At 40.6% G+C, this 25,021-nt stretch overlaps 2 protein-coding genes across 9 annotated transcripts in view; one reads left to right on the forward strand and one right to left on the reverse strand.

Moving 5' to 3' along the window:
* LOC100015414 (nuclear pore glycoprotein p62-like) overlaps positions 1–21,812 on the forward strand; it is a 57,940-nt gene extending 36,128 nt beyond the window's left edge. For all 8 annotated transcript variants that reach the window (XM_007507000.3, XM_007507002.3, XM_007507001.3 and 5 more), the window contains 3 exons: positions 943–1,054; positions 7,586–7,652; positions 20,594–21,812. In XM_007507000.3, the coding sequence (XP_007507062.1) occupies positions 943–1,054; positions 7,586–7,652; positions 20,594–20,685 (271 nt within the window). In that variant the 3' untranslated portion in view covers positions 20,686–21,812. The remainder of the gene's footprint in view (positions 1–942; positions 1,055–7,585; positions 7,653–20,593) is intronic.
* The window catches only part of DNAAF6 (dynein axonemal assembly factor 6), a 210,508-nt gene that overhangs the window by 106,725 nt on the left and 78,762 nt on the right, over positions 1–25,021 (reverse strand). The window lies entirely within an intron of this gene.

The raw sequence follows: 25,021 nt of genomic DNA on the forward strand, positions 1-25,021 counted from the left end.
TTCTCGTAAAGCTCTCTTGGTTGGTTTGTTTCCCTGCAAAATTCTGAAATGTTTGGAGAATATTTGTGAATGTGCTGTGGGAGCAAGACTGTAAATAAATCCAATCATGTTAGTAGTGGCTTATCCTTATGAAAAGATGGACTTGGATCATTTAGCCCATGGAAGAACTTAAGAATACAATAAGCATAGTTCTGATTCTGGTTTTGTGTTTTAATATTTGTATTCTAGGAATTTATTAATAGATCTAATTGAAATTTTTACTTCAGAAAGCTTCCACTTCCTAATAGTTCTGAAAATTTCCACACAGATTTTTTTTCTTTCAAGTAGCTAGTAAGCTCAAAAATTTCATCAAGGCACCTGTAATTGACAGCAATATGCAAGTAGAAAGAATGTTGGAGGTGGAATGAGGTGGACTCTAAATTTCATCACGAGTACTTGTTAATTATGCCCCTCTCGCAATCTTGGTTTCCTCATCTGTAAAAGGGAGATAATAATCCCTGAACTCCCCTACTTTACCAGGGTTGTAGAGGAAATGCTTCAGAAATATGAACTGTTACTGACTCATCACCAGACTTGGGGAACAGATTCGTTTATTCTTGGCACATTCTAGAATGTCATAATTTGGGCATTGAAGAGTTCTTTATTGCCAAAGTGACTTAGAATATTATTGGGGTCATTGACCAAGAAAATGATAGGACTCCATAGGCTGTGTAGCAGAGGGTTAGTGAAGTCAGAGTTAGTCAAAGGGCTAATTAATTACTCTTGGCCTGTTTCAGGCCTTTGGGATTCCTCTAAGCCCTTGTTTAGGGGATGTTCAGCTTTAAATGGCTGTCATTGGTCATGTGGGAAGCACATCAAAAGTCTCTTAGTACTTAGCAGAGAAAACCAAACAGCTTGTATCCTGATAGGAAACTAACTTGAAACATTGCCATTATTTTACAGTTACAAACTTGCAGAAAATATCGATGCCCAGCTGAAGCGCATGGCGCAAGATCTCAAGGACATCATTGAGCACCTGAATATGTCTGGAGGACCCCCTGACACCAATGACCCTGTGAGTCTGTCCCTGAGGGTGCCTAGGGGGAAATGCCCACCCTTCTTTGGGTTCATTGAACAATTACCTCCTCTTCCTTCAAGGCAGCTTTGGGCCTAACTCTAGAGATAGGGAAATTCAGAGGAGGATTTCCTTAAAAGGAAAAAAAAGCCTTTTTTTTTACCTACTGAAATTGTTCCAGATTTTCTAAACCTTCCCATCTCTTAACTTCTCCATAACTGTCTTCCCTGGAGAAGCCCCCATTTTCTCTTCTAGCTGCCTCTTCTCACCTACTTCCTAATATATGTACCCTTTCCCATCTTGCCTTGTGTGCTTATCTTTGTTTACTCATGGGTGTGTCCCAGAAATCATTTGGTTTTGGGTTGTGTTGAAATTCAAAATACACTATCCTAGGAAAAAAGCATTAGAAATGTTGGTTGGGCTCCCAGTTGTTTCACAGAAACTTTGCTTAAATCCATGATGCAGTTAAATAATAATAATAATACTATCATTTCCCTTTGTTTCTTTGGTTATGTACTATATTCCATTTGAGAATTTAGCATACAGGAATACATCTTGCCCTGCCTATAGGAGTGAATGCCCTTTCCATCCTGGTATGAGAGCTACTCAGATGTAAAAGATGTTCCCACATCTGGTCCTGTATCTGAATCTGCCAGTATCAATGCATGGAATTTAGCTCTGGATTTTTTTTTTTGCCCAATTGAGTGTGGTTATGAGGTCGAGGTGGGTCTGGGTTATGAGATCTAGGTTGACTTTACTTGTCCATTTGCTGTGAAGAGAATGAACATCAGCTCTATTTAATATCCCGTGGGTCTGGAGACTGGGACAGCAGATTTCCATCTGTCTGTTCATTATGACAAAGTTTCATTACAACGAAACTCCACATTTTTACTTAAAGAAATGTTTTTGTGTCTAGGCAAGACTTAGCTCTTCATGCTAATTAGGGGAGCCATTTGGGGGGGGCTTCAGGCAACCCCCTGCCAAATTAGGAATCAAGTAGTAGCATGGCATAATAGAGACATTATTTCTTGGCTTGGGAGCCAGGAGATCTTGCCATCGATGCCCAGTTTCTCCATAGTGAAGAAAGGGCAGAAGAAACACATGCACCAGCTAGTCTCCCACGAAGCCTGGAACTATTTGTTTACTTTTTTTTTTTTTAAAGAAGGCAGAGGGTGGGGCAACAAGGTGGCACAGTAGATTGATCTCTAGACCTGGAGTCTGGGTTCAGATCTGGCCTCACACTACCTCACCATGTGACTTTGAACCAAGTCACTGAATTCCAGTTGCCTAGTATTTACCACTCTTCTTAGCATTGATTCTAAGATATAATAAAGGTGTTTTGTTTTGGTTTTTATTTTTTAAGAGGAGATAAAAAGTGAAGTTGGGTCAGATGATGGTCTTTGTGACAGGAAGGGCTGTGCTATTGGAGGTGAGGGAGTTGACAGGTATATAAAGTCACCCCAGCCAGCCTTTACTGTATGACTCCTGGGACCTGCTGAGAGTCAGGCCAGCTTCACTCAGTTCTCATGTTGAATTACTTGACCATTCCATGTGTAGCCTGCTACTGAAGAGCAACAGCTCACTGATTAGAAACAGCCCTATGAAGGACAAGAAGATGCCACATTATCGCTCCTGTCAGCCATTTATGCAAGAGTGCAAGAAAGAAAGGAAGAAGAATCTTGGGGGTTGGGTCAAGCTTTGAGGCCAGGCTTTGGGTTCCCAAGTCACTTTTCCTTGACTTTGAAAGGTCAAAGTGGATTTTCTCCTCCAGAATCTCACAAGGGTGATGGGTGTTTGGCTTCTTAGAGCCTTTGCTTCCTGCCCCTCCACCAACCATGATGCTTTCCTCCCTTTTCAGGCACTAGTATAACAACAATGGGTGATAGCAAGGGGTTTTAGGATGTTGAGTGGGGAAAGGGAGCTTTTGGTGATTGGCTGTTGTGCTGTAGGGAACAAATGTCCCTTTCAGATTTCATATTTGATATTTTACATAACCAGTCTATACTTGGAACCCAAAGGTAGCATCCTTTCCCATTGCTGTCTCCCCTGGGAAGATGGATTGTACCTTTTCATTGCTAGCTGGAGAAAGAGCTGAAATCAGGGCATTTCTAAACTGGAAAAAAAAATGCCTCCCACCAGTCTCCATTCAAGATCAAGATATCACTGGATTCTTTAATACCCACCTACCCCCAACATACACATACACAGACATTGTCTCAACACGTTAGCCAACTCCTCAAGAGGTCCCACTCATGTAAGCTCCTCCTGCTGGCCCCATTGTCTACCAGCCTGAAGCCTCAGTTGTGCCTCTTAATTTGAAACATCAGGTCTCCCCATCCCCATAAAGAGCCCAGGCCTAGCCTGTAGTCCCCTTCCCCATAATTTGCTATTATGGTCTAAGGAAAAGATCTCTTGTCTAACTTTGTTGCTATGGAGCTGAATACCCTCTACAGCTCAAGGAAGTATGCCTCTAATTGCTAATTGTGATGGCGGGACAAAAGAAGCGTGAAGAGCTCTGCTCTGTGCTCAGCCAGGACAAATCAGTGGACAGGAACCAGAAGAAACATTTGTCATACAATACTCTCCTTGTAGCAAATTTCCTATAACCCAACTAAGAAAACATGGTTTCTATGGGCAGTCAACCAGAGCCTAGAAATAACTTTGGGGTACAAGGCTCTTTCGTGCTCACTCTTGTCAGGAAAAAAATCTGCTTAAAAGTCATTCATTTTCCTTCAGTTGGTGGCACTTCCAGCAATAACATTGTTCTAACATTGTTTTGGTGTAGGCCCTTCAAAATGATTGACATTCAATATCTAGGATTTTAGATGGAAACTTTCAGATATAGTAACTTCATTAGTTCATTATTGTTCATTTGAAAGTCATAGCTAATTTGAAGTGCTAGTTCATATCTAAGTAATACTCTTAAGATTTAATTTTTCCTAAAGTACTATATGGTTACTGCAAAGGTTTCAAGTATAGATTAGTTATCTGAAATTTTCACTCATGTCTGACTCCATTTAGGGTTTTTTTGGCAAAGATCCTGGAGTGGTTTGCCATTTCCTTTTCCAGAGGAGGAAACTGAGGCCAACAGGGTGAAGTGACTTGCCCAGGGTCACCCAGCTAGTAACTGTCTAAGGCCATATTTGAACTCGGGAAAAGGAGCCTTTCTGACTCTAGGCCCAGCTCTCTATCTACTGCAGCGCCACACCTAGCTGATCGGTTATCTAAAATATCAAATATGAAATATGAAAGGGGGATTTGCTCCTTATAGTACTACTGTATCTTCAGGTATATTTATGGTGACTGAAAAAATTTTAAGGTGATCAACAGAAGCTCCTTTTGCACTACTCCACATCCTAAAAGCTCTTGCCATCATCCCCTATTACTCCAGTGTCTGAAGAGGTGATCCTTCTCTCCAAGATCAGCCATTCTTTTGCTCCCATCATCCCCCTTCTCTAATTTTCTTTATCTCTTGTCTACTAGCTCTTCTCCTCTACCTCTCCAAGCTTTCACAGTACAAAAAGCTGTCTCTTATATTCATGGCTTCTACTTCTCTTCTTTCCTACATCCCTTGCAATCTGGCTTCCAGGAAGTTTGTCTCTCTCCTAAGTTACCAGTGATTCCTTCCCACTTGCCAAATGCAGTGATTTTTTTTTTCCAGTTCTCCTCCTTCTAGACTTCCCAATAGCATCTTACATAGCTAACCACTGTCTCCTCTAGAGTTTTTGTGACATTGCTCTGTCTTGACTCTCTTGACTGACTGTTCTTTCTCAGTCTCCTTTCCTGGATCATCATCCATGACCTATATCCTAACTGTGGTTGTTAAATCCTACCCTACCTCCCCCACTCCCCCCCCATCTCTGTCCTGGACCTTCTCTCTCTACCCCAGGGCTTCCAAACCTTTTTTATGTCATCGGCTCCTTGGCCAGTCTGGTGAAGCCCATGGAACCTCTTTGAATGGTGTTTCTAAATACATCAAATATGTATAAACATCGGATTAAAATACATAAAATTGTTAAAATACATATAATGCATAGGATTACAAAGGAAACCCAAGTTTAATTTAAGATGTCATTTCTTCCCCCCAAGTTCATGGTCCCCTTGAAATTTAGGTTAAAACCCCTGTTCTGAACACCTCGTTAGGGTTCCATGGGTTCAGTTATCCTCATTCCCCAGATGACTTCTAGATTGACCTCTCCTTTGACTTTGATCTTCTCAGTCACAAAAGTAACTTTCTGAAGTCAGATTTTTGTGTTGTTTTTTGCTCATTTTTCCAACCTGTTTTAAAGCTCAGCTGTATTCCTAGGGTAGAGAGAACTGCCCTGAGCTTGTGTTGTGGTCTACTCAAAGCAATTATTATTAAGCACCTACTATGTGCCAGGCATTACGCTAAGCACTAGGGAAGCAAAGACAAAAATTAGAGTCCCTGCCCTTAAAGGTCTTAGGTACAAGTTAATTCCCCATTAGACTTAAGTGGGTATATTCAAGGTATGTGAAAGTCCAAAAGAAAACTGTTTTGTCCTCAGAATTCACCCCTCTTCCACACTTCCATATTTCTGTAGAGGTTTCTCTTTCAGTCTCCAAGAGTCACATCCTCAGAATCACCCTCTGCTCTTCCTTTTTCTTTATCCCACATATTTCAGCAATTGCCAAGTCTTGCTGATTCTCCCTTCACAACCTCTTTTCCACATACTTTCTGCTATCCATTTCCATAGCCACTACCCTATTTTGCCCCCTCCTTACCTCTCACATGGCCTCCTAATTAGCCTCCCAGCCTCCAGTCTCTTCCCTCTCCATTCTATCTACACAACTGTCAAAGTAGTTCCTCTTACCCCCAGTTTTGACCCCATTACTCCTGCTCAAGAAGCAAACAAGTTCACACCTATTGCCTTTGCGATCGAATTAAAAACTAATCTCTGGCATTTACAAGCCCCTTTCTAATCTACTTAGCACTGGACCCTGGACCGTCTTCAGAAAGCCATAGTATGCCATTCCTCCCTTTTACACACTTTATGCTTCAGTCACCATTGGTCATCGTCCTCACTCACCTACAGCATTCTGTCTCTCCTCTCCATACCTTGCCATAGGCTGTGCCCCATTCCTGGATTCTCTCCTTCCTCATTTCTGCCTTCAAGACTCAGCCCAATGGCTATCTCTCATGTGAGACTTTCCTGCTTCCTTTTTTCCCCCCAAATTACATCGAATGCTCTTGGTGAGCAGAACATACTCTCCTTGACCAGCACTGATGTGAATCCTCGGGGCTTACTCTGGCAGATGTATTCCCTTCATGCCTCTTGTCACAATGTGCTCCCACTTGAATTCATTTCCAGATTGCCCACTTTTTCAGTTTTCTAGCTACATGTTTTCAGGACAGCATCCACTTTGCACAGTTTACATTGGGACCCTCTAGTGCCCGGTATCATTAACACCCTCAGTGTTACACCACTTTGATCCCTCTCATTGATGACACAAATTAAAATGCCACCAGCCTCTCCCCACTTCTAATTCTTATGGATATAAGCACCACACCACATCTAGGTTGTTTGTGGTGATAGGTTGGAAGTGAACGTATTTCCAGTTCCCTTGTTCTGGCTCAGGAGAAAAAGCAGCCAATGTCCCAGTAATACCTCCAGGGAGACACCCACATGTGACCAAAGAATAAACCTATTGGGACAACAGGGCCAAACTCACATGGCATCTGTACTCCCTACCAATATTATCTTTTTTATTTTTTTTTAATAACCCAATACTGGGTATTGGTTCTAAGGCAGAAGAGTGGTCAGGGCTACGCAATTGGGGTTAAGTGTCTTGCCCAGGGAAGTGTAGATTTGAACCCAGGACCTCCATCTCTAGACTTAGCTCTCAGTCCACTGAGCTATCCAGCTGCCCCTCCCCCCATTTTATTTATTTTTAATGCTAAATGCTTATCCCTCCAGTGGCATAAGTAAGCTAAGGGCTACTTGTCTAGTTCTTTTAGAGGTATCCCTCCACAGGGCAAAACTCTTCCATTAAAACTTTTCCTGTGAATTGAAGCATCTGAAGTCCTTCAACATTCTTTGTGCTTTCATTGTGGTGGGAGTGAGGTAGCAAGACCCTAAGCTGCTGGCAAGGAACTCTATTAGATTGTAGGGAGCCTTGGATTTAGCTTATTTAAACTTTATTATTTCTGTTCCTTTCCCTGAATCTCGCCCCCTGGAGGGCCAGTGCCTTGGGTACTGTCTGTAATGTTCTCGTTGTTCCTGGCCTGTATTAGCGTGAAAGCCCTTCTTGGACAGAACATTCCAGAAGACTTTGTTCTGCATACCTAGCAGCTCATAGCCAGTTGCTCATTTTACAAATAGAGGTAGAAAGTAGCATATACCCATGATAGTTCTCCAAGATAAGTGTTTATCAACATGGCCATTAGCAAGCAGACAAGTGGTGGGAGATTGTTTTTCTCTAATTCTGTCCTCAAGTCATTTTAGTCACTGCTATTTCTCTTCCAGGCAAAATGACCAGAATATAACATGTTGTATTTTTGGACTTTCTTAGCTCCAGCAGATCTGCAAAATTTTGAATGCTCACATGGATTCACTTCAGTGGATTGACCAAAACTCAGGTAATGTTTAATGAGTACACCTAGCTAATTACATAGAGGGAAAGGTCAAGATTTGGGGGAAAGTGTACCCGCTCCTTTTATTGTCACGGTATCCAAGTTTGATTCTCAGCTCCTCCTCTTGGGCAAGCAAGTACATGTCCTCTCTGGGCCTTAAGTTTGTGTTCCACTAGCAGATCTCTAAAGTCCCGACCAGCTCTCAGTCTGTGAACCTATGAAGGTCTCCTTTTACTGCTGAGTGAGATGCCAGAGATCCTGGGTGCCCTTGGCACAGGGATTTTATCTGACTTTGGTTATATCCACAGTGGTTTCACAGATGCCTCAGTGAGGCCATATTCCAAAATTAGTGGCTTAAAGGGTCAGGAACTGTATGTAATCTGTATTCCTTCTAAGTAGAAATAAGAGAATAGAGTCTCAGACTAGAGATGTTTCCTTCTGCTAATGGAGCAACTGGAGTCCCCTCTATGATACAACAAATGCTAAAAAGTTATCTCCTGGTGATGAAACTCTTCACATTCATTGAGTCAGTCTTTGAGGACACTTACCTAAAATTGGTAACTATGACAATTATTTTACAAGAAAGTCAACATCCTTCCAGTCATTTCCATTGTAAAGCACTTCAATGGGCTTTTCCACCATTGTCAATGAATTACTTGCTAATTTTGAAGATTAAAGGCTCAGAATAAGCTTTCTTTTTAAAGAAGATCCCTCACCTCTTATCTTAGAATAGAGGGCAGCTAGGTGGCTCATTGGACAGAGCCACTCCTGGATTCAAATGTGACCTCAGACGCTTCTTAGCTGTGTGGGCAAGTCACTTAACTCCAAGGCTCTTCTGCCTTGGAACCAATACATGTGGTGAAAATTGATCACACCAACATAGTCCCCAAGCTATTGATAGGTTTATTGCAAGGGAGCCAGTCTCACAATAAAGCCAGACCGGTCAATGCCTCCACCAAAGACCTTGAGCCTCAGGAGCTAACCTTTTTTATGCAGAGAAACCTGATGACACAGTGACAGAAAATACAATCATAATTAAAATAGAATGGATGCAAAATCTTTCACATGGACACAAAGATAATCACTATGGGGGTAACTTTATGTTTATTATTATGGTTGGCTTTTCCAAGACCTCTGCAATAAGAGTCAAGGGCTAATTGTTTTCTGCTGACAATTATGATTTAATACTAGGATTCAGCAGTTAGATGGCCAACATTTGCACCCAAGAGTAGGGTGTGGTGGGCTTAGTAGAAACTTGGGTTATAGGCTTCCTGTCTAAATGCGTGTAAACAAGAGTTAATACCACCCTAAACTGTATTTTTTCTTAGCTAATGATTATAATTCTTATGTGGCAAACTATATTATTTGACTAATGATTATGTTATTAAAATAATCACAAAGGCTAGTACTGTTACAATCATAAAAGGCGGGAGGTGGTTTCATACTCACATACACAGGATTGATTCTAAAAGTGAAGGTAAGGGTTTTAAGAAGAAGAATCAATACTAAGTCTCTGAGCCTGGCTCTCGATGTAGTGACATAGTAGTGACCCTACCTAAAAGGAAGAGAATTTCAGTGGCTTGGGATGGGGATATTTGGAATGTCTCAAATCTAGTTCATTCATTTGAATTTGCTTTTCTTTGTCTCATCCTTGATTATACGTCCTTCTACCTCTCAATTCTTGAGCAAAGGCTTTTTCTTTAACCTTGTCTTAACCTTGTTTTTATCTCCAACCAAGCCCAAGGGTTTTGTGTGCAGAATCCACTCAATAAATATTTTATTTCCTTTGAAAACTTCAGCAGAAATCCTTTGGTTCAGAGCTTTAGGTATGTGATGCAGATTAGGTCCTTGCTTTCATTTTGATAAATTAAACATTCTTCATGGAGAAAGATGAAAAAAGCAGAAGAGAAGGAGAAGTTAGTCTGAATTCCAGATCTTTTTCAGTGTTTGTGAGTAGTAATAGCTCCTAGGGTAAGCTCTTCTGTGGCATCCTCTTAGCTACTGTGCTCTCTTAGTTGGCACAGCCATGTTTGCTGAACTCTTGGCATCATTGATTTACAGAACTTAAGTGCAGGTGGAGTGGAAAGATTGTTAATTCAGAGTCAGGAATGCCTGGATTCAAATCCTACCTTGCACTTCCTCGCTGTGAGATTTTGGGCAAGTCATTTCAAAAATGAGCTACAGTTTCCTCATCTCTAAAAAGAGAATAATAATACCTAGAGACTACTTCATAGGGTTGTTGTGAGGATGCCAGAGTGTGTCTGTAAAGGGTTCTGTACCTTTCTAGCATCACAGTAATGCCAGATGCTGTTAGGACCTGTCATTGTTTAGTCACATGCACCTCTTTGTGACCCTGTGGACCACAGCATACCATGAGGCTTTCTTGGCATAGATAACAGAATAGTTTGCCATTTCCTTCTCCAGTAGATTAAGGCAAACAGAGGTTGAATAACTTACCCAAGGTCACACAGCTAATAAGTTTCTGAAACTGGATTTGAACTAAGATCTTCCTGATGCCAGATTCAGGCTTTATCCACTGAGCCTCCTCATTGCCTCCAACCATCAGTGGTTACTATTTGCCTAAATATTTGATTACCCAGAGTGCCCTGCTTCCCAGCCCACAGGATGAGAGTTTCTGTCTAAACCAGGGCTTCTGAACAATTGTGTATTGGAAAAGTCTGGTAAAGCTTGGTGTGCCCCTTTTCAGAAGAAACAAATGCATAAAATCAAATACACAGGGTTACAAAGGAAGCCAGAGATAGCAAAAAATAAAGATATAAGTTCATGGACCCCAGATTAAGAACCTTTGGTTTATGTCAAACCAAATGTAACTGGAAAGAGAATTACAAGGGGGAAAAGCCATAGGAACCCCTGCTGGGAATATGGCCACTGACCCGGGACCAGAAAAAGCATTGTCATTAATGGCTTCCTGGCTGGAGTAGCCAGGTTTCTGCAATGGCTGGCTGGGCTTCGTTGAACAGTGCCCAAGCCTGAGGCAGGCAACCTCCTGGGTCCTGAGCGAGATTGGAGAAGGGGGCTTGTGAGGTTCCCTAAGCCTATACTTGGCATTTTGTCAGCTACAAGGAGAGATTCAGGGGCAGCCCCTATGGCAAAGGAAGGAAGGAGGAGGGCCCCCCTCTGGCTGTTATCTCTGCTTCCAAATGGAGAGAATTTGCTTCATTTGAACTCAAGTAACCCTAGATTTGTTTAATTGTAAATCACTGAAGAGATTCTCTGGTATTCTAGCTAGAAGATAAATCACCCTCCTGTCTGTTCTTGGGATGTTTCCGAATGGTGCTGGCCTTGAATAATTGGCTGGTCCCAAGGCCAGGGCATCAGGTTCTGCGCCCCCATAGGCTAGCCCAGCAGCTCCACTCTGCTCTGAGGCCACACACTGCAATGCAGCCTGTCACTGGGACTGGTAAACAAGTCGCTCACTGCAGCCAGCAGCCTGAGGCCTAGTTTGAGTGGGTCAGCAGGGTTCTCTTGTCTTTGTGTTCTAGAGATCATCCCATTTTCTTTTCACCTGGAATCTTCCAGGTTAATATAGTGGAAGAACCAAGGTTTCAGCCAGTTTCTCCTTTAAATATCTGATAATGGAGCACCAGTGACTAATGACTGTTTCTTCAGGATCAGATTATAATTTGATTCCCCTACCCCCAATAGAGCAGGATTTAGATGAGGTGCTTGGCCATCAGGGGGTGAAAAGGGGTAAGTCGGGGGCAGCTGCTTACTCTTGGAGGGATGTTATTTCTGGAAACCCACCCAGTTGCATGGAGCTCTGAGATTTCTGAGCAAAAAATGCTTCCTTGTAGAAGCTTTTGGGAGAAATCTGAAACAGAGGCATCAGCAGCCTTGCTAAAGGAGATCACATCTGACTCCATTTTCTTTCCCTCTACTCCTCCATCCCTGCATGCCTCTTTCTTCTCCTTCTGCAGCAGGAAATGAAGACACGTCTTCCAGGGGAGGCTTTGGTTTTTGGTGGCAAGGGAAACCATGGAAGGCACTTGGACCCAATAAAGCAATAATGACTACATAAATCCACAAGTTGGGTGTTGAACCCTTACTCCCATTGTAGCTACATTTTAGGAGAAATGACCAAATGTAGGACTGTGAGAAGGGCATTAGATTTGGGGGGAGGGGAGAGGGGGGTTGCAATGGGAATGAGCATTTGCATCAAGAAAGGAAAAAAACAAACATAAGCACCTCCTGTGTGCCAGGCACTACACTAAGCACTTGGCAAATATTATTTTGTATTATCCTCACAACAACCCTAGGAGGTAGGTGCTATTATTATTCTCTACCACTCCCCACCCTTTTTTTTAATAGATGGGAAAATCGAGGCAGATAGAGGTTGAGCAACTTGCCCAGGGTCACACAGCTAGTAAGTATCAGAGACTGGATTTAAGCTCAGGTCTTACAACTCTAGGCCTAGCATTCTATCTGCTGTGCTACCCAGCTGCCTCTCGAGTCAGCATATTTGGGTTCCTATCTTGGCACTCTTGCCCTCAGTAACAGCCTCAGTTTCTTCATTTGTAAAATGGAGGTGATGATATTTTTACTTTCAAACATACTTTGTTGGAAAGAGAGTGATTTTAACCCTTTAAGAACTATATAAATGTGAGTTATTAACCAAAAGTTATGAGAAAGTTTTACCCTATATAATTACTTTTTGATTGTTTTTAAAAGCTTTAAATTCCATTGAAGTCATTTGATTTATATTATAACCAGATAGACTCCGCCCAATGAACCTTCCCTTGTCACAAATAGGAAAAGTTAAGCAAACACTAAAATAGGAGCCATACTGAACAGCATATATAGCGTTCTGCCCCTGAGCACTCCAAGGAAAGTACTCCAAGGAAAAGAGAGTTGAATCTCTGCTATTTTTCATTTTAGTGCTCTTTTATATGAAATTAATCACATTTTGTTCTGGTTCTACTTTCTTTGTGTCCGGTCATATAGATCTTCACATTTTCCTCAGAATTCATCTTACAGAATATATTTCATCATATTCCTATGCTACAATTTGGTCAGGTATTTCCCAGTTGATGAGCAGCTTGTTTCTAGATTTCTGCCCCCCACAAAAGTGCTTCTATAAATATTTTGTTATGTAGTGGTTAAAAATTGTTTTGCAAGTCATTACTTTTATATTTTAAAAGGTCTATGGGAAATATTCTTAATGATGTCTAATTTTTTTTAAAACTCTTACTCTCCATCTTAGAATCAATACCGTGTATTGGTTCCAAGGCAGAAGAGCCTAGGCAATGAGGGTTAAAGTGACTTACCCAGGGTCACACTGCTAGAAAGTGTATACGGCCAATTTGAACCCAGGACCTCCTGTCTCTCAATCCACTGAGCCACCTAGCTGCCCCTTTTAAGGTCAATACAGATTTGTTTTTTCATAGAGTACAGCAGCTGTACAATTTATCTGTTCACATATTTAATGAAAGAGTTAAACTTCCTTTAAAGATGGACAGCTTGCAAATTAATCCAATATTTTTAAAAGTACTTTTGTTTAAATCGAATACTACAGTGTTCTGCCCAAAGTGGGGTTCTCCATGAGCAGGTTATCTCTGGTGCTTCAATATCTCTTCTTTTGGTTAGCTGGGAAGAATCAGGGCTGTGTATGAAAAGTTAGATGATACTGGTACTTTTGCATAATCGGAAGTACATTTCTAAGTTTCACATAGTGAGGATTCTCCATGTTTCTTCTCCCCTTCATTATAAAGAACTGACTGACTGCAGGTAGAAATATCAAGGGACCAGAGCAGCCCAACTTCCCTGTGGCAGATGAAGGACTGGAGTTTTGTCAGTTCTGCATCTGCAGATATCTGCCTGGATAAACCACTAGAGCTGCAGACCTCATATCCCTAGTTCTTCGAGCCAACAAGTCCAAAATGAGCCATCCAGTTATTATGCCACAATTCTGGCATCATATTTTCATCCAGATTTTTTAGTATTGCTGATGGGTTAGTTCATTGTGTAATATGATCTTCCATTACTATTTTTGGAGTCAAAGCTAAGTGCTATAGACAGTATTATAAGCATGCTATTGGACCAAATGGTTCTATATTTCTGTCTTGCAACTTTGGAAAGTGGAGAGTTTTTATGACACTAATTTTTGGAAAGTTTAGATGGACTTTCATGTGGCATTTTACTTCCCAGAGAGTCTCAAAATCTTAAACTTAGAAGGGATTTCCTCTGCAATAATCATATATAGGTCAGAGCATCATTCTTGTTCCATAGTCAAGTCAATAATCATTTGTGAGGGGTTTTATCTTTACCTTTTGTCTTAGAATTGATGCTAAGTATAGATTCCAAGGCCAAGTTAAGTGACTTGCTCAGGGTCACACAGCTAGGACATGTCTGGTCAGATTTGAACCCAGGACCTTCCAACTCAAACTTTGGCTCTCTATCCACTGAGTCACCTAGCTGCAGTCATTTGTCAAGTGCCTAGTATATGTGTGCCAAGCACTGTGCTAAGGACTTCAGATATAAAGACACAAAAACAGTCCCTGCCCTCAAGCAGCTCTTAGTCTAAATGAGGAAACAGCATTAACTATGCACAGACAAGACATTCACAGGCTGAATTGTAGAGATCCACAGAGGGAAATCACTAGCATGATGGGGAATCAGGAAAGACTTCTTGTAGAAGGTGGGATTTTAGCTGGGAACTGAGGGAAACCAGGGAGTCCAGGAACTGGTGATGAGGAGGGAGAGAATCCTAGTTTAGAGAATAGTAGGTGAAAATGGCTGGAATTGGGAGGTGAAGCAGAGTATGTGGAGAGGAATAAGAAGGCTAGAAGGGGGAGGAGGGAGCAGGTTAGAAAGTATTTAAATGCCAAACAGGATTTTATATTTGATCCTGGAGGCAATAGGGAGCCACATTTTTTTTAATTAAGGGGAAAAGAGGGACAGGACCTGATTAGAACTGTGATCATTTTGGTATCCAAGTAGAGGATGGTCTAGAGTAGGGAGATACTTGAGGCAGGAAGACCATCCTGAAGGTGTGAGATAATGAGGGCCTGTGCCAATGACAGAAGAGGGAAGGACATGTGCAGGAGATGATGCCATGGAGGTCAAATATACAGAATTTGGCAATTGATTAGACTTGGGTGGGTGAGGATGACACCGAAGTGGTTGACTGGCAGGATGGTAATAATGCCAGTCATTGATACTGAATCAGCAAGTTAGGAAGACAGGGGAGGATTTTGAGGGAAAGATGCCGTCAGTTTTAGACGTGCCTATGAGCAGTCCAATTTGAGATGTCTAATAGGCAGTTGAAGATGGGAGACTAGAGGTCAGGAGAGAGGTTAGGGCTGGATAAATCTGCAGAGAGATGCTGATTGAAACCATGTGAGCTTATGAGATCACAAGGGGAAATAGTATGGAGGTAGAAAAGGATGGACAGAGCTTTGGCGAACACCTCCCGGAAGTATACAGGAGTGACTTGGATGAAGCTTCTGCAATGAAGACAGAAAAAGAGCAGTCATACACCTAGGAGGAGAACCAGGAGAGGACATGTGCACAAATGTTTACATCAAAGAAAGTGATTGGCCAAACACAGCAGAGGTCAAGAAAGATGAATGCTGTTAAAAGGCAACATTGCTTTTGTGGCTTTAGAGCCTGGGGATCTGGGCTTTTTGGCCTTCTTGATATGAACACTCCCCGGGCTAATAAATGCAGATAAATAATTCATCTGCTGGGGGCTGAGGCAAGGAGCTGGGGAGGCAAGAAGGTGCTGTCACAGTTTTAAGTCCAAAGTCAAGAATTCTTTTGTGTAGCTAAAAATTCCGGAGTGCATTTTGCTAGAGCATAAATCCTACAAGCAAATGCCTAAAACTGGGCCTCTGGTCCCCGAGCAGTTTAATTTTTTTTTTAATGCAAAAGATTTTCAGTTGTTTATCCTAATATGATAAATACTTCTCTTTTTTCACAAAGTACCTCGAGGGTCGTTTTGGAGAAGCAGCTTTGCTTCCTCCAGCTGTTTGAGAAGCATGAAGTGTTTTAATGAGATGTGGTTTGTGGGTTTGTTTTTCTTTTGCAACAGACTGTACCGACAGGGCTGATTTGAAATGAGATCCACATAAAAATGAAGTCTTTTCAAATCGTTATTAATTACTTTTCATGTTCATCTCTCTGAAGACAAGCTGAAAGATGTCCAGAGATACCTTGGGTTTCTAGTTAAAATGTTCTCCTGGAATAGAATCTGATTTAGCAAGGAAAGCTGCTATATTTCCCATTCCTCCTTTGCTGGGAAACTTGGCTGAGAGGGCCATCTCCTGGCCTGTAGGGGTATAACCTTCTACTCCAGGCATTTGATGGAACATTGACACAAAAAGACCCAGAAAACTGTGGCAGGGGCATACCAGAGTGGAGGGGTTGGCAGAAGAGAGGCACTGGATATGAGATGCTGGAAGATAGACTATACAAAGATTTGGAGTCTCATTGGAATGTGTTTTATAAAAGTCCTTGTGACCAATGGGGCTCCATAACTTCATTAATAAACCACCTGTTCCCACTTTTTGTCTCAGCTATAAATAAAGGTCTTTAGCTCCTGTTTGGGCAGGCTAAGGGCCAATCCACAATCCTTCCCTTCTATGACTAAGTCCATCCCCTGGGGAAAATAGGCCTTCCTACTAATGCAGTGTTAAATCCCTCACTAATTCTACTCCCCTCCCCTCTGGATAGACCCCTCCATTTGAAATCATTTGCACATAGTAGGACTTAATTTTGAGAGGAGCACCAGATTCTCCCTTAGAGCAGTTTTCTTCTTCTTTGTGCCTAAAGTGCATAAACTTACAGGGCTTTGCTAGAATACAGTCCTGAGGGGATGCTGCCTGTGTGGATGGAGCTCTTTCACCCACCAATTTAGGGATGGCCTACTCCATGAATTAGCCCTGTGCTACTTTAGGAGCAAATGTAGATGCTGAGGTTCCAGGGTACAAATCTTTCATTGATATGAACACCCCCCAGGCTAAATGCAGATAAATAATTCAGCTGCAACTTAGATAGTTTTCTATGGCTTGCCCCTGGTCACCTAGCTCTCCAAATAATCCTTTGTAATTCAAGAATTACCTGGCATTTGATAAGCTTGAATGATGCTGTGGGAAAAGCCCTGAGCCCTGATTCCAAAGGCCCACATTCCACATTCCTAGTCCTAGCTCAGCCACTCAATATAGTTTACTCATCTGTAAAATGGGAATAATAATAGCTGTACTGCCTACCTCACAGACTTGTCTAGAGGCCCAGATAAGATGATGGGTTTGGAAAAACTTTTAGAAGCCCTTCCAAACTGCCAGAATGTGTCTTTTTGTCAATATGAGCACAGTTCACAGGGAGCCTGTTGGCAAGCTTGCTGGGGAATAGCCAGACCATGTAGTTATATATGTGGCTGACCCAGGGGTGGGGGGGGGGAACCCCAGGCTCCCTTCCTATTTGCGGTGAAGCAGCTGAGCAAGGTATGAATGGAGGTAAAAGCAATATGTGAGTGTAAAAACACATCAGTACTAGAAAATTCAAAGCCCAGAGCCTGTTGTTTGTAAGCAATGCCTTTGATCACACCTCTGGTTTCTCCTTAAGACCTCAAGAGTACATTCGAATCCTTTCTCTCATTGATCTTGCTCAGCCACAAGCAGCCCTGTGAGACTGAGGCCTTTTCCCAGACAGGGGTTTTGCAGGAGCCCTGGCTGAGTTTGGTCACTTTGCCAGCTACTTTGATGAAACTCAGTGTCCACTAAGAGCTGGGATGCATCCAGGACTGTGCTAACTTTGTTCTTGTGCTCATTTACCCACTCAACCCATCTTTTCCTCCTTAGCCGTGGAGGGCGTGTCTAACTTTGTTACTTGCCATCATCCATCTCCAGATTCAGCAGGATGGCACTCTTGTTGGGTTTCTGGAAGACATAGGATTCCTTGATAGCTTGAAAAATGGGTCCTTCTCCACAGCTCTTGAGTGGAGCAGGGTTGGGAGGATTTTGAGCTTATTCGCCCCTCCCTACCAAATTTAAAGATAAAAATGAGTCTTTTGTTTTTTAATCCTTACCTTCCATCTTAGAATCAATACTGTGTATTGGTTCTAAGGCAGAAGAGTGGTGAGACCTAGGGAATGGGAGTCAAGTGAGCGGGTGGGGTGTGTGTGTGTGTGTGTGTGTGTGTGTGTGTGTGTGTGTGTGTGAAGAAAGGAAAGAAGAGAGAGAGAGAGAGAGAGAGAGAGAGAGAGAGAGAGAGAGAGAGAGAGAGAGAGAGAGAGAGAGAGAGAGAGAGAAGAAAGAAAGAAAGAAAGAAAGAAAGAAAGAAAGAAAGAAAGAAAGAAAGAAAGAAAGAAAGAAAGAAAGAAAGAAAGAAAGAAAGAAAGAAAGAAAGAAAGAAAGAAAGAAAGAAAGAAAGAAAGAAAGAAAGAAAGAAATTGATTGTAGAGACTTAAGTTAAAAAGGTTCTGGTTCTGGCCTTAGATTTTAGAATTTTAAACACTTGTTTATTGGTCGGTTAATTTAATACTGATGCAATCAGCAAATGTGCCTCTCTGTTACTTTTATTTTGAACTCAGAGGTTTATCTGTCTTCTGTAAGAGCTCCTGCATGTCAAAAGGGTTGTGCTGGAGAGGGTGGGGAAGGGAAGAACCTACCTAAGGAATTAGCTTTGGGAATTTCACCTAATCTTAGTTCTATTTTGACATTGCCTGTTAAGCAAATCCTTAGGCTAGAAACAAAAATGTTGACTATAGGGACAATTTCCTAATTTTCCAACTTCAACCCTATCCCATGCCTTCCATTAATGACTATCCTGAGGGGGCACTGGTAGGCTTTAATGAACACATATATACATTTGTATGCGGCTCAGACTAAAAGCTAGAATTTTTCTCAGAGGATGCTTCCTTAGGGAGTGGATGTTCCTGTAGCTGAAAGCCGCCGGGCAGGTGGGGGGCTCTGTTTATCCATTGCTTCTCCAGGTTCTTGAAGGTTAGATGAAATGAATTTCCGCTGTTCAAATGGTGCTTTGTTTAAATAAATAAATAAACAAACAAATGGCTTGAAGTAGTTTTGCAGACAGATACCACCCAGAATGGAAGTTACTGTGTTCCTATCCTTTCTGTTCCTGGGAACTTGATCCAGTCTCTCTTGGTGTCCCTGTGAAAGTGAAGAAGGAATGTAGTCTAGACAATCCAGCTATTTAGATTTGGAACTAGTTGAAAGGAAAGGCCAGACTCCAAAGAGTAGTATATAATCAGTCTCATTTTGGAAGAACATCTTCAGTGGAATGAATGCCCTAGGGACATGTACTTGTTGTTCTTCACTTAGTTCAGTTGTGTCTGACTTTTCCGGACCCCACTTGGGATTTTCTTGGCAAAGACAATGGAATGGTTAGCAATTTTCTTTCTTTCTTCTTTTTTAAACCCATACCTTCTGTCTTGGAATTAATATGGTGTATTGGTTCCAAAGCAGAATAGTCAGGCAAGGAGGGTTAAGTGACTTGGCCAGAGTCATACAGCTAGGAAGTGTCTGAGGTCAAATTAGAACCCATGACCTCCCATCTCTAGACTTGGCTCTCAATCCATTGAGCCACCCAGCTGCCTGGGGTTTGCCATTTTCTTGTCCAGCTTATTTTTATAGATGAGGAACTGAGGCACATGCTAGTTAGTGTCTGGAGATCAGATTTAGCCTTAGGAAGATGAGTCTTCTTGACTTTAGGCCCAGTGCTACCCCAATGTGTGCTTGGCCTTGTGGTATTCCATATTTTCATCAGTAACTTGGCTGGTCAACTTTGTAGGAAACACATTTGTTGGAAGGGATCACAAACTCAGGAAAAGATCTTGATTAGCTAGAACTCTAGATGGAGCCAAATCCAAGAAGATGAAATTCACTAGAGCCAAGTTTTATACTTGGATTGACAAAAAATCCTCTTCACAAATATAAGGCAAAGGGAGGCATGGCTGGAGAGTAGTTGTTTTTAAACCCTATCTTCCATCTTAGAATCAATACTGCGTGTAAGGGCCAAGCAATGGGGGTTAAGTGACCTGCTCATGGTCACATAGCAAGGAAGTGACTGAGGCCAGAGTGGAACCCAGGACCTCCAATCTCTAGTTTGGCTCTCAATCCATTGAGCCACTTGACTGCACTCCCTGGACAGTAGTTGTTTTTTCTAAGAATCTAAGGATTTTCCCCATATTCTCAAGTCAGCTTCTTTGCGTCCTGTGACAGCTTGACTTTGATTCCTAGAAATTGATTAAGCAAGGGAAAGCTAGTGAGCAGCCAGAAAAGAAAGTAGTGATAATGAACCAGTAGGGCTGGATCTTGCTTCCTTCCTACTTTGAGCAAACTGTAGGCAGGCCCAAGGATGTCATACATGTTTAGTGAGATAGATTTTAGCCAAGCTTTTTATCTAGTCTCTCTTGCTTTTGTTGTGAGATAAGGATGACTAGATTGGGAGTATTGTTTCATTGATTAGAAGGAGTTAATGGCCAGAGGACACCAAGAAACTAGAGAGCTTCCAGAAAAGGGCAAAAAGGAAAGGCCTTGAATTCATTCCATATAAGCATCAATTAAAGGAACTGGGAGTGTTTAGCCTGCAGAAGAATAATATTAAGAAGCACATGATCCCCTTCAAGTGTTTGAAAGTGATGTCATGTTTAAAAGACTGATTACATACACCCCTTGTTCTTATTAGTTCAAGAGGGTAGAACCAGGATTAATGACAGACAGGTAGGCTTGGCATAAGGAAATAACAAGTAGAACTCTTCAAGAATGGAAGGACTCATTTTGGAAGCCAGGGAATTCCCGCTTGTTGGATGGTTTTGAGCCAAGACTGGCCAATCACCAGCTGAATATGTCATAGGAGGGACTCTTTAAATGATGGGTTAGATGAGCAAACCACCAAGGTGCCTTCCAACTTTGAAGTTCTGTAACTTTAGTCTTGGAAAAATGATTGTATCTTGTGTTTCTCTACAGCCTTATTGCAGAGGAAGGTGGAAGAAGTATCAAAGGTGTGTGACAGTCGTCGCAAGGAACAGGAACGCAGCTACCGCATTGTCTTTGATTAAATGGCTTGAGCCTTTGATAGTGTTGTTGTGTTGTTCGTTACCTATACATTATATGAAAGGTCCTAGACTAAAAGTTGGGTAAAACATGAAGTTACTATCTGTTGTAGTTAAATTTTTGTTAAAGTAAATTTTGTGGAATCCTTTCCACATTCTAAATTGTGAGTAAAACGTAGTTACTATCTGTTGTAGTCAATTTCGTCACAGCGAAGTCTGTGACTATTCTTTTCCTGTTATAAATTTTGAGTAAAAATAGTTACTATTTGTTGCAATGTTCATGTCAGTGAACTTTGGGAGCATTTTCCCATTCTAAATTACAAGTAAAATATACTTACTATCTGTTGCAATGAATGTCATCACAGTGAACTTTGTAAGCATTTTCCCATTCTAAATTACAAGTAAAACGTACACTTACTATCTGTTGCAATGAATATCATCACAGTGAACTTTGTGAGCATTTTCCCATTCTAAATTACAAGTAAAACGTACACTTACTATCTGTTGCAATGAATATCATCACAGTGAACTTTGGGAGCATTTTCCCATTCTAAATTACAAGTAAAATATACTTACTATCTGTTGCAATGAATGTCATCACAGTGAACTTTGTAAGCATTTTCCCATTCTAAACTACAAGTAAAACGTACACTTACTATCTGTTGCAATGAATGTCATCACAGTGAACTTTGGGAGCATTTTCCCATTCTAAATTACAAGTAAAATATACTTACTATCTGTTGCAATGAATGTCATCACAGTGAACTTTGTAAGCATTTTCCCATTCTAAACTACAAGTAAAACGTACACTTACTATCTGTTGCAATGAATATCATCACAGTGAACTTTGTGAGCATTTTCCCATTCTAAATGACAAGTAAAATATACTTACTATCTGTTGCAATGAATGTCATCACAGTGAACTTTGTGAGCATTTTCCCATTCTAAATTACAAGTAAAACGTACACTTACTATCTGTTACAATTAATGTCATCACAGTGAACTTTGTGAGCATTTTTCTCATTCTAAATATTTAAGAAAGAAGAGAAAACTTGTGATTTTGCATTCGTTATATCAAAATTTTGTGAATCTTGTTATGTCCATTAAATTGGTCACATGCTTTGTGAAGTCTCCCTATGTGTGTAACTTCTGGTTTTTTTCCCCTTGAGTTTTTCCTCCCACTCCCTTCAAAGATAAAGATGGAGGGAATGATGCTGATATCTCCCTAAAATACTATGTGCTAGTCACAGGGCTGGGCTTCAATGGATGTACAATAAAGAACAAGCTACAATCCCTAACCTTGAAGGAGCTTAATGTGGTTTGGAGCCCCAGACAGACCATTTCTAAAAGGGAAGAGATCTCTGCAAGCTGGATTAATCAAGGAAGGGCCTAAGCACTTGAGGGAAGAGTGATATCCTGGCAGCTCTCCACTTGGTTTTGCTAAATAGCTATGGTAAAACATTTTATTTATTCAATTTAAAATGTCAATTCCTCAAAATAGATGTATTTTTTTTAAGAGACCAAATTCGGACCCATATAATCTCTTTTATTTTGTTTGACTTAAATTTATCTTAAAATTTTTTACATATTTTATTTTTCCCCAATTACATGTAAAAAGTTTTTAACATTGGTTTTCTAAAATTTTTGAGTTCCAAATTTTCTCACTTTTCCTGCCTTTTCCCCCTGAAAAAAAAAATAAGCCATTTTATTAGATTTACATGTGTATGATTCCATATTGGTCATTTTGTAAAAGAAGACACATTTTTTAAAAATCACACAGAAAATAATGTGGAAAAGAGTCTTCTTTGAATCCATCAGTTCTTCTGAAAGTGGACAGCATTTTTCATCATAAGTCCTTGGAATTGTCTTGGATCGTTGTATTCCTGAGAAACAGGTAAGTCATTTCATAGTTGATCGTTGGACAGTATTGCTGTTACAATGACCTGGTTCTGCTCTCTTCACTTCGCAGCAATTCCTATAAGTCTGTCCAAGTTTTTCTGAAAGCATCCTACTTGTTATTTCTTTTTGTTTTCTTCCTCTTTAGTAATTTTGTAATTTTTTCCCAATTACATGTAAAAACAATTTTTCTTATTTACTTTCCTATATTTTGAATTCTAAATTCTCTCCCCACTCCCTGAGACAATAAACGGTTGGATATAGGCTGTACATGTGCTATCATACAAAACATTACTATATCCATCAGGTTGTGGAAAAAAATTTTCTCTTATATCAAAGGGAATCTTCAAAGAACATAGAGACAGCTAGGTGGTACAAGGAATGAAACATTTAGCTTAAAAGTCAGGAAGCTCTGAGTTCAAATCCTGCTTCATACCTAGTGACTGTAAACAAATCACTTTGTCTCATTTTCCTTTTTTGTAAAGTGGGTACAATTATGCAACCTATCTCGCAATCTCCTGTAATTCCTTTGCTGGGCTGCATTTTGACAACCCTTTATCACACAGGATCCTAGACACGCCTATCCTGAACACACAGAATCATAGATTTTGATTTGGTAGGGCTTTTAGAGGACGATTTACTCCAGCTTCTACATTTGAGAGGTGAGAAAATTAAGGCCCAAAGGTGAGGCAGGTGACTTACTTGTTCAGTGCCACATTGACAAAAGTTCGTGCTTGAATTTGTTTTCACACTCACGACTCCAGGCCTCTCTACCATACACAATACTGATGAAGGAAATTATGATTTTAAAGTGGATAACTAGGAATCTTCATTTACTAAACAGGAGCTCACTTTTTTTCCCTTACATTTTTCAGAGAAAGTTATTTCTCAAGGACCAAGCTTTTAACACAAAAATGCTAGAATATGTATCACAAGATTCCTAATTCCATTAGTGAATGTCCTAGGCACCCCACTTTTGAGAGAAAGTGTTATTTTTGACTTCTGACCACATTTTTTCCCCTGTGTTTGTAGATTCCAAGTTTGTCAGTAAGAATGTGTGTGATAGACATTATAATATGTATATACACACACACACACACACATATACAGAAAGAAATCAAGAATACTAGATAGAAGAAAAAGCCCTGAATTAGAAGTCAAGGCATTGGCACTCATATCAATGCTGCCATCCACTGACTGGGCGACCCTAGGTGTATCAATAACTTCATCTCTTAAGTTTCACTTTCCACTGGGTAGGAAATTGAACTTGACTCCTTAAGATTTGTCAAACTCTCATTTCTGGTAATTCAACCAGGGAGATCACTGATACCTCCAGAAGAAACCTACCTGTAAAGTAGTAGTTCTTAAGCTTTTGTATGTCCTAGACCCCTCGATGTTTGGAAAGGCATAAAGTAAAATATATAGGCTTACAAAGGAAAGCAATTATACTGAAGTGGTTTATTTAAAAAAAAAAATTTGAACAAGTTCATATGTCTAAATCACCATTGATTAGAAATACAAATTAAAGCAGCTCCTAGCAGATTTACTCATATGACCAAAAAGGAAAATGATGAAATGTTGGAGGGGATGTAGGAAAATTGGCACACTAGTACATTGTTGGTGGACTTGTGATTTCATCCAACCATTGTGGAGGGCCATTTTAATCCATCCTGAAAGGGCTATAAATAAATCTGTGCATATACTTTGTTTCAGCAATACCACTACTAACTATCCCAAAGAGATCCAAAAAACAAAAAGGAAAGGGACCTATATGTACAAAATATTGATAGTAGCTCTTTTTGTTGGCAAAGAATTAGAAATTGAAGGGATATCCGTCATTTGAGAAATGACTAAAGTTGTATGTGATGGTGATGGAATGCCTTTGGGCCAGAGGAAATGATGACCAGAAGCTGTCAGAAAAACCTATGAAGATTAATGTGAACTGATGAAAAATGAAGTGAGCAGAATCAGGAAAACATACACAAAAACAGCAACATGGTGAACAACTCTAAGTGCATTAGCTATTCTCAGCAATGATCTAAGACAATTCTGAAGGTCCTGTAATTTCTTTCACTACTTGACTAATAGGTGAATATATTTTGCATGACTACTGTAAACCTTAAAATTTCTCAGACTTATGAATGTTGGAAATTTCCCCATTGGGGAATCTTCTACTTAAAAAAATTCCTTAGCAGATAGTGAGAATTCTACTTGAATATCCCTACTCCACCCTACTTAAGACTGCTTTAGGACAGAAAACTCATTGCTAAACAAAGAAAATACTTGGGTCCATGCTTATGGTGGGGCAAGGAGTTCTTTGAGCCAGGCCTGTTTTTAAAATTGATACAATGGGATGCTAGGTACACATATAGGTGGGGAAACTTGTAAACTACTTAAACCTAAAAGGGTGATAACTTATTCAGAGGTTTTTTCTTAATGAAATTTG

Source organism: Monodelphis domestica, chromosome X, assembly GCF_027887165.1.
Source record: "Monodelphis domestica isolate mMonDom1 chromosome X, mMonDom1.pri, whole genome shotgun sequence".
Taxonomy (NCBI): domain Eukaryota; kingdom Metazoa; phylum Chordata; class Mammalia; order Didelphimorphia; family Didelphidae; genus Monodelphis; species Monodelphis domestica.